A 10,278-nucleotide genomic window follows, 5' to 3' on the forward strand; every position below is an offset into this window, starting at 1 on the left:
GTGCTGGAGTGCTGGAGTTTGTGAGCATGTATCTCTCTGATTAAATGTTTTGTATGCTAAATAATGGCCATGCAACTACTTTCTACCTTTTGCCGTTGGCTAATTAAAAAAAAATAGACACAAAAACAATCCCAGGCTGCCTCTCAGTCCAGCCCTCGGAGGGTAAGTGTATAATAGCTGGCATTTGGCAGAACATCGGGAGTAGCTGTGTTCGGGTGGAATTGTGTTTTCTACAGCGTCGGCCTGGCATGGCGGGGCATTTTCCCCATGGACAGCTTGAGTGGACTGGACAACACGTTGCAGAGGCAGTTACTGTGGATAATAACCACATATTTCTATAATAACTTGAGATAATTAGTAATCCGAGAAGCTGTGAATTCGTGCCATGTATGTCATCCTACCGTAGATCAGCCTCACTGAACCCAGCTCTCTGGGTTTGAGGTGACCTCATTTTGTCCCCTGATATTGACAGATGTTGAAGAACAGTGAACTGTTTTCTGTTCGGCTGTCGAACAATGCACGTCCCAGTGTAGCGGCTTCTCGTAGAGCGACATAATAATCAAGAGATCCTTCTCAATCCATAAAAACAATCTCTTGCCTGCTGTACATGCACACTTGATTGCATGAAAGGAAACTGATTATGTTCTCAGTCCTGGCATTAACTCGTGCTGCAAATCAAGCACTTCCTAAACTAACAGCCGACCACCAGTGGGCTGCTGAGATGTTTTGGCTTCACTTTTGGGGAGCTGTCATGCTGCTACGCGGGCGACCTAAACCTGTAATGCCCGACAGCATCGTCGGCGACACGGACGTCCCCGGGGTCCACCGGTAGAAATATATATTTGTATGTATATGTAGGTTATTACTACTGACATTTCTGTAATGTTATGTTGCAGCGTCCGCTGTATTAGCCACGTGTTTACTACGTGTCTATTTGCATAGAGAGCGGGGAAGTGAAGCCGGATCACAAGTGGTCTCTGGAGAAGCATGTGCAGATGCACTTGTAATTCCAGGTGCGAAGAGACGCACTGAGAGATGTCCACTTGTGATCGGATCGCTCAAGTGGCATGTTAATGCCGACTCTGAAAAGAGCCAATCTTCAGAAAGATTTGTGCATCACAAACACTCCACTTTAGACGCACAATTTTGCCTTCAAATGAGATTGGTTGACATGTTAAATATTCCCGTCCTACAAGCATTCTGGAGAAGCATGTTCCAGCCTTAAATCAGCCATTCTTCACGATGACAGCCTTCCTAGGACTCGCTGGTGGAAAACTTTTAACCCAAAGCCACAGCTATATTATATATACATACATACATACATACACACCGATCCTATTTCTTCCGGTTAAGCTTAGTTCTTGTGGTCCAACAAGCTGTTTGATGAATAATCCCTCTTGAAGGAGAAAATACCGTTTTAATGCAGGCCATGTAGCAGATAGCTTACTGCTTGGGATTGTTATGGAGGTAATAAACCTTTCAACATAATCTTTGTGTGGTTTAAGCGCTTAATCTTTTCAAACAGGCATGCAATGAATTGAAGGACTCGGCCATGCGTCCTGATATTTGTCAGCGGGTCCTGGTATTCAAAGCAGTCGTCCTCTTCCAGTGATGCTTTTGTTTTGACTTTTTTTTAATGCCGCTCTCTCTCCCCAACAATGAATGATGGCACTTATCCCAGGTATGCACGCTGGCCTTGCCTGAAGTGATTGCACGCATCTTCGGGCAAGCCCCTTTTCCATTGAGAGACATAGTTTCCATTTGCTGTAATGCCAGAATAATGGCATCACACCTGGTGCTCCACCCTCATTTGCTTGCACTTCCAAACGCATGCACACCTGCACAGATATACACATGCACACACACACACTAAAGAAGGAACTCAGCCAAAACACATAAATTCCTCTGAATAGTGTTCGGTACGTCTACAGTTTTCGAGGGAATTGCCTCCCGGCAGCTTGTTTTCACTCCCAACATGCCTGCTGCTGCCTTCACTACCTACAGCTTTTACCCTTTCACCCTCTCCTTACAGCCAAGTGGAAACTTTCAAGCACCTTATATTGGGTGTTCTACCAGTACTGCATATACTTTTGAACTCCTTCTACCTTATCCTGTTTCTGTTTTAAAGGAAACGACATGCCCTGTGTTGTGTAGTGCTGCCATCTTGATCCACAAAACAACCGCCAGAGCAATGCCTGCTGTCAAAAGATTCATGGTGTTAAGCTCAGCAGCTGTGATTACGGACGGGGGTCAAAGTGGGCCGGGGCTGTCTGGAGCTCAGTGCCGGGCACATAGGAGAAGACGTTTTGACTCATATGTCGCATAATGGGCTAACCTTTTAAGGTGGACCCACATGTTTCAAAAGGAAACCATAACTTCTTGTACCGTATATCTACTGGTAACTTTGTTTTTTCGAGAAGTCAAAAAAAGACAGAAACATCTTAATATTACAAATATCAAAAGAAACCTCCGAGTTGTGCTCCGGATCTCTTTTGGTGAGCCCTAATAACAAGTTCTCCTCTATGTGCCTTACAATTATGCGTTGCATGTTTCATCTTCATCCTTCAGATCCATCAAGGCCTCGTCCTCTCACCCCGATGGAGAATGGGTTGATGAATCAGCTCCGTCCTATAAATGGCAAATTCTGTGGTCTTGGTCAACGCGAGTCCTTGTAGTTAAGTTCAGCTCTGTGGGGTACGCGGGTTTACTGGAGAGCAGGACCTACTGATGCCTGTGCAAGTAGACGATATCCCTTTCCTGGATATCGCCTACTGGCACAGTATGTGTTTTTCTTGGTTTTATCTGCACGAGTGCAGTGCCCATTTTAAAACATGCCTGTTCAGAACGGGTCGAATGCCTGGTCTGTGGCATTGCTGCTCGCTCATACAAACATCTTCACACTCAACACTGCGCTTCCTCGGGTCCTCAGCTGGCGGTAACCTCCGGGTCTGAAAAGTGAAGCCAATGCAGAAGTGCGTTTCTTTCAAACGGGCAATAGGGGGGCGTTCCTCCGATTGCAAAAAGAAGTCCGATTGTCTATGAGGAAATGACCCTACATTTCACTGGATTTATTACCTCAGTAAACAAGAGTTCATGGTCTCAGTCACTAGTTTCAAGTCGTCTTCAGTACAGCTATAGATTTCTTTTATTTCAGGGAAAACATTGTAGTACTGCATTCCCCTGACAGAGAAACATTACTGGTAACGATGGCAGAGTGGTGCTGTTCCTGTGTAGGCCAGTAGCTAAAGTGAACTGCAGTCAATAGATGCTGTCCGCCCGCTGCGTACGACATGCTGGACTCAGTCTGCAGAGCCACGGAGCTTTGTGTGCTTGTTTATTCAAATTTCATCAATATTGAACTTGTCACGTGTCCAAGTTGCACCAGATTGGACAAAGCACTACATGGAGTCCCCAACAGACAGACAGACGGACAGGAATCATCCTCTGTAATGTCTGAGTTAATGATGATTTATTAATGATTTATTTTAATGTGTCAAAAACAACTTTTAGGCTGACTAAATTACCAGTAATTTATCCATTACTATAAAACTAGTAAAGGAGGAAATGCATCTTGTTTTTCATATTTCCCAAACTGTTTGATATCTAACATTTGTCTATTTCTGAACCATGATGACATGAGTGAGTATGAACACAGCGGCTGTTTAGTGGATAAATGTTTGGTTGTAGAGCACGCCCAGCAACCCCAAAAAAAAAAACCAACCACGTTTAATAGTTACTGCCCAGAGCATTACCCCAGAAGAAGTGATCATTATGTGATATCCACCAGCTGGTGTCCTAGTATTGAGTGTATATGTCATGGTCTCCATGGTGACTCTGGTTTATTCGTTTAGACACGCACACACATGTCACACAGATGGACACAATTGTGGAAGCAGCCAGGCATATTGTCTTGGACAGATTAAGACTGAATCCGTTTAATGCTGTTAAATTAAAACAAGAGCGTTTGTGTTTGACTGTGAAGGGAATACTGTGAGAGCGCTGGTGACATCATCTGTGAAAAACAGGCAACAAGCAACACTGTGTTTCAAAAGCTGAAAGTACAAATGAGTTTTTATTTTCTGTGCCTCATTTAGAGAGAAAGTGTTCCTGTGGCACCTGAAGGTCATCTTTCCTCAGAGCAGCACAGAGTTCAGTCAGAGGAGGTGAGTTACACAACAATATTCAGTTTCTTGAATATTATCCCCATCAAAGAGCAAATTATCAGCTCAGTTTCAACGCTCAGAGGGAGCTGTTGCTGCTGGAGGGAGCATTTCGGTGTGGGTGCACTGTCTGCATGTGGCTGTCCAGGATTGTAAAAGCTGCAGACAGATATTCTCCATTATAACTTGATTTGGATGTTAACAATAGAATCTTTTCTCTCTCATTTACTTTTGTCTTTCTTGTTTTAGGGTGTCCGACAGGCAGACCCTGGAGCAGATCTTGACCCCTTACATCCACCCTACAGAGTCGGACCCTGTGACACGCCAAAAGTGAGCCTCTTCAAATTATGTGATATTTTTGTTCTGATTATTTGCACGGCACACGGATCCATCTTCTTACCCGATACAGATGATACCCCCCGATACCCAAACTCAGGGCTTTAGCAGAGTACCAAGAATGTAAAATCTGTAAACCTCCCTGTGAGGCTGCAACTACGGGTCACTTCTTAACTATAAGTGGAGATGTTTATTCACCTACATACTTTATAGGCTTTTAATTAAAAGCATTATTGATATTAAGCCCATCGAAGGCCGGTTTTCAGCTGATAGGTGAGTAGTTTTATAGTGCACAAAGCCCGGGTCCCTCTTGCTGTGGTGTGGTAGTGGCTATGAGAGTGAGAGTGACGGCCAGCGGAAAGAAGCTGTTCCTGTGTCTGGTGGTACAGTGCTAGTGTCCAGGGTGTGAAGGGTCTGCAGTGATCTTTCCAGCCCGTTTCCTAACTCTGGAGGTGAACAAGTCCGGGATGGAGGGCAGGCTGGAACCAATGAACCTCTCTGCAGACCTGACAATCCGTTGTATTCTGTTCCTGTCCTGTTTGGTGGCCGATCCAAACCGCTCAGTGATGCAAGAGCAGAGAACAGACTGGATGATGGTGGAGTAGAACAGGATCAGCAGGTGGAACTTCCTGAGCTGGCGCAGAAAGTTCAACCTCTGCTGGGCCTTTTTCCTGATGGTGTTGATGTTGGAGGCCCACTTCAGGTCCTGTAAATAAATATAAATGTGACTAAATGTAGTTTTTGGCGAGAAACCTGAATAAACAGTTGTTTGAAGGAGATCTTTTCACTGCAATATAAAATAGATATTAGAGAGGGATCCATGCTCTGTTTAACTTCCTAACAGGAGCTCTAAGCAGCTTATAACACATCATTAAAACTACTAATGCCAATCTTTTTCTTTTTAATAAAAGAAAATATTTAAATCAAATACAATCATTTTTTCCTAATAATTTGAAATGTGTGTTTTATGCTAACAACCACTGTAGATGACTATAACAAAGTAGAAGAATAACATTTAGAATTTGACAGTTTACACTGACTTCGGGGCGGTTTATATTATTTTTGGGCACAGCGGTGAAAGAAGGGAAGGCCTTGCAGTCGATTATAGTTCTTTGAAAGAAATTTGAATTGTCAGATCAGGCTTTTAGAAAAATGTAAATCAAAATCAGCCATGACAATTTCAATCGCCGCATCTCTAGTAAATTCATCATGCGTCATTAAAAGATAGCACCATCATGTTCTTATATAATACATGCATACGGCAGAGTCTGGCCAAGCAGCTCATTCACATGGATGAATAGTGCTCGGTTAGAGCGCTGGGGCTTTGCTACAGGAATGGACGTGTGCAGCTGAAGTGAAAGAAAGATCATATCAAGTCCATTATATAACGTGTTCAGCATGTAAAAACTTATATTGAGTTAATTATCGCCATGAACTACAGTTCCTGCTGAATCCTGCGCAAAGCCAGAAACCTCAGCATAGTGTGATCCGTTCAGTCACAGAACCTCAGTAACTGGGCTCATGGATAGAAGTAGGAAACTTCACAATGTGATAATAGACCCAGAAGTCAACACCCCTTTGAAATATTGTTTGGAGGACTTCTGCATTCAATAGTAATGACTGCTGCTCCGCCCATTGTTTTCTCCTAAAAAAGTTCAAACGATCCGTTTTGCTCTTGGCAGCGACTGCGGAGCTGTGTTTAGTTACTAATGTTCATAACAACTTAGGAATGAGACTGGGGGAAGCGAAGCTAATTGAATCGCTCACAATAATTGCATATATCTACGCTATTGCAGCATAGTATGAAAACACACAACCCCGAAACCAGTGTGACGCAGTTCCATGTAATGCATCGTATTGTCTTGGGATGAATACACAGCATATATGAGCTTTTTGTATTCCATTCCATTATCCAAACCGCTTATCCTATTCAAGGTCGCCAGTTTATCGCAGGGCACATATAGAGACATTCACACCTACGGGCAATTTCGAGTCTCCAAATAACCTAAGCTGCATGTCTTTGGACTGTGGGAGGAAGCCGGAGGGAACCCACAGGAGAACGTGCAAACTCCACACAGAAGGACCACCCGGGATCGGGGATCGATCCGGGTACCTCAGTGCTAGCCACTACACCACCGTAGAGCCCTATACAAGAAGCAACTTTCAAATATGTTTTCCATTCAAATCTAACTTTACCCCCAGGTCTGAGCCGAAATCTATCCACGGCATCATTTTGAGGAAATGCAATATTAACACCAGCATTGATGTGTTTCATCACAGCCCTCACAGCCATCACAGCACTATCATTTAGTTTACGCCTCAAAAAAACATGTATCAATAAATGTACCACTCTGCTGATCTGTGCCACCACACTTTGTCTCATTGGGCTCAAGTTGAATGTGAATGTTTCCCATAGAGCAGATGAATAGGCTGCTTTTAATAGCTTCCATTTATCTTAATGTAACAAAGGGGAAATTTAAGTTTGTGAATTTATAAAAAAGGTAATTTTATGTCCTGATCTTCAATATCAACCAACTCAATCCAATTTCAGTCACACAGGATTCATTTGGTGAATCTCACTGTACTGCAATTATCTTTGTAATTATGCTCTTGCTTCACTTTCTTTTTAAATTCCAAGGCTCATGTTTCTCGCAACATGAACGGCCGTCTTTGAACAAGGCCCGGCTCTTTGATTGGAGAACATTCAGTATTTCTAAAATGAACCTCGAACAGATCAGCAATCTGACTCCTCTGACCTACTGATAACATTCAGCAGTAAACAGTCTACTGTATAACCTCCAGCCAGAGCATATTGCTCTCCAGAGAAACTTTTAAAAATAGACGTCTTACTTTGGTCCAGTGCCAACCATTTAGACGCAAACCTGTGCTTACTCTAGATTTGAGTGAGTGGGGTTTAACTCTGCACGGCTCATTGGCCGGCTGTTAACAGCGGGCTCGGGTGCCGTGGGCCGTCGGTCGCATCAAGGATTGTTCCTCACGCGAGAAAGCCTCAGCCAGAAGCCATTCATATATCCGTCAGCATACCAAGACAAATGTACACGTGGGTCTCGCCTGTGCTGCAGTCAATGAGCTCTTTGATGATGACCAGCTTAAGAAACACCGACCCTGCTCCCGTGTTTTTAATTCTCTTAGGCTGCAGTCCAGACTCTAACCTCCCGCGTTGATCTGAACTTGTGTTTCAGGTTGAAGATGTATGTGCGCACTCCGTTTGATCACCTGAAGGTCTTCATGAAAGCAGAGGGGAGAAAGGCTAACTCTGTCAGGTGAGGTTTTCTGACATACAGTACACACGCTGACGCTGTTCAATCTCTGCTGCAATGAGCTACCACTGGTGACACACACAGTAGTAAAACAGACACGTGTACAATTTAAATATAAGATACAGGGTTCATATTCATTTCAGATATGTGGATGCCTTTTGAGAATAAAATGAAACTTGTGTCAGCATTCGGTCCATGTGAGCGTTCTATTGGACTTGCCATTCATGACTGTTTTACTCAGCGGGTATCTCATCGGAATAATTAGTTTAGGAACATGACATCACGGACTTGTAAATTCCTGCAGAGCCTTTTGGCAGGAAGGCCTTAAGAGGGCCTTTTCCTCCCCTTTTGACTTTGATGCCAACATTGAGAAATGCCATTGATCAGGAAAATACTTTTTACAACTTATGTCTACATCTTCTGTCCCTTCACTCTCTCTCTCTCTCTCTGACTCATTTTCTGTTTCCACAGTTTCTGTCCGATTGCGCTCTTTCTTCCTGTCCCCGGGGGGGTTGATGGCACCCATTTGCTTCACCCACTTTTGCATTCTTTGGCTGTCCTCCATTCCCACTTAGTCATGGAGTGAATGATGATCGTCGGCGCTCATCGTCATTGCCCCCGTCATGAAACCTCCCCATCCTTCATCCCTATAACACACACACACACACACACACACGCTCCTTTGGTTTCTGGGCGTCACACACTTTCTAAGCAGTAGATTATGTTTTGTGTCAGCTAATGGAGAGGAATTATTGATGGACGAGTGTAGAGATGTGGCATGCGAGCAAAGATGTGGCATGGGCTGTCAAGCTGCCACCTTTTAACAGTCATGAATGTAATGAAAGTTTGAGTAGTTTATATGTGTCATTGTCTCTCAACCACCATCAGCTTAAGCCGATGGCATTTTACACCGCATACATTAGTCAACTGGCTAGCGGACTGTTCCTTCAACATGTAGCTCGTCTACTCGTACTGAGTTAAAGTCGCTGCATTTACCGACGGAACACCACAGTTAAATTTCAGCCTGCTTGTACTTTTGTTGAAACAGAGCAGTTAATACTAACTTGACTGTAGATGACAGCTGAATGTATTTACCCAGATCAGAGGCAAATGAACTGTTACTAGACGCGGTCGGCATCGCTGGCATATTGTAGATGTCTAACATGCTAAATATCTGGATCTGTCTGGGAGCTACAGCCAATGAGAGCACAGCTAACCTGTGTGTGTGTGTGTGTGTGTGTGTGTGTGTGTGTGTGTGTGTGTGTGTGTTGCATTTGCAACATGGACTAAAGTTGTTGTTGCACCTGTTTGCATGAATCAACGTAACGCGTAACACAGCGACCGCTCTACTAAAGGGGAATGGTAACGACGTGTGGGGGGAAAAAAGTTTATTATGTCGACATTCCAACGACAACATCCACAAGCATGACTACGTGATTGTCACTGCACCTCATCGGAAATTCCTCCGGGCGAAAGATCTTCTTGTTGTGTGTGTGACCCCCAGCATCGACTATCATGCTTCCATATAAAAGCATGTGTCATGCGCTGTGTAAGCGCAAACATTTCCTGAGAAAACCATAATAATTGAGTCATAACTGTTGTTGTCAGCACTTCCCGGCAACATATTTCATGAATTACTTCTAACGTCAATTAGTCTGATACAATCAAAGTCGTAAATTAGGCTTTGGAGAAAGCCTGTCTTGACTGTGTCCTGTCAAGTCAGCGATAATGAGTAATTCAGTGGCATAACTTTCTCTCTCTATCCTTCGCCTGTCATACCTTAATAGCTAGAGTACGGGTTGATGTAATGAAGGACTTTTAAGTCAGGAATTATTTTTATTATATTCTTAAGTATTGCCACCGCAAAGGGGCCTTCACATTTGTTTTGAATAATGCAGTCTTAAAAGAAAGCCCCTCATTTTGAGACGCGTTGTTACTGTTCTGAGGTCATGGACAGTGGTCATCATGGTGAACACAAAGGGCACGGCTGCTTGTTTATGTTGTTGAACGTCTACTGGAATATCAAGCCACTCCAATAAAGGAGCTCTTGTGCTAAAATAAACATAGCTGTGTAACCGGTCAACATTCTCTTACTGGAAAGCATCAAGAGAACCATTCACACCCTTCTGGATGTTTGTTTGTGTTATTTTTTATATATATTTTTTTCAGCCCACTCCTTGCATCCAGAGGATGCCCTTTCCTCCCATCCCTTACCGCTTCTTTTCCTCTCAGCCACTCTGTTGACATGCCAGAAGTAGGTGTGTGTGTGTGTGTGTGTGTGTGTGTGTGTGTGTGTGTGTGTGTGTGTGTGTGTGTGTAGGCTGGTGCGACTGCATTTGTATGTATGGAAGTTTACATTATTCAGGTTCCACTGTGCCCTCAAGGGGAAATACGTATTATTTGCATCTGCGATAGTGTGACTGCTAAAATGTTGAGTGTAAATGTGTGCTATTAGTGTATGTGCGTCTGAGCTCAGATCAGTGTGTGTTGCTGCCAGCAGC

At 43.7% G+C, this 10,278-nt stretch overlaps 1 protein-coding gene across 2 annotated transcripts in view; it reads left to right on the forward strand.

Moving 5' to 3' along the window:
- The window catches only part of znhit6 (zinc finger HIT-type containing 6), a 23,004-nt gene that overhangs the window by 6,759 nt on the left and 5,967 nt on the right, over positions 1-10,278 (forward strand). For both annotated transcript variants that reach the window (XM_031859612.1, XM_031859613.1), the window contains exons 6-8: positions 4,095-4,163; positions 4,410-4,490; positions 7,700-7,780. In XM_031859612.1, coding sequence (XP_031715472.1) covers positions 4,095-4,163; positions 4,410-4,490; positions 7,700-7,780 — 231 coding nt within the window. The remainder of the gene's footprint in view (positions 1-4,094; positions 4,164-4,409; positions 4,491-7,699; positions 7,781-10,278) is intronic.

This window comes from Anarrhichthys ocellatus, unplaced genomic scaffold (assembly GCF_004355925.1).
Source record: "Anarrhichthys ocellatus isolate YVR2014 unplaced genomic scaffold, GSC_Weel_1.0 scaffold22, whole genome shotgun sequence".
Lineage (NCBI taxonomy): Eukaryota > Metazoa > Chordata > Actinopteri > Perciformes > Anarhichadidae > Anarrhichthys > Anarrhichthys ocellatus.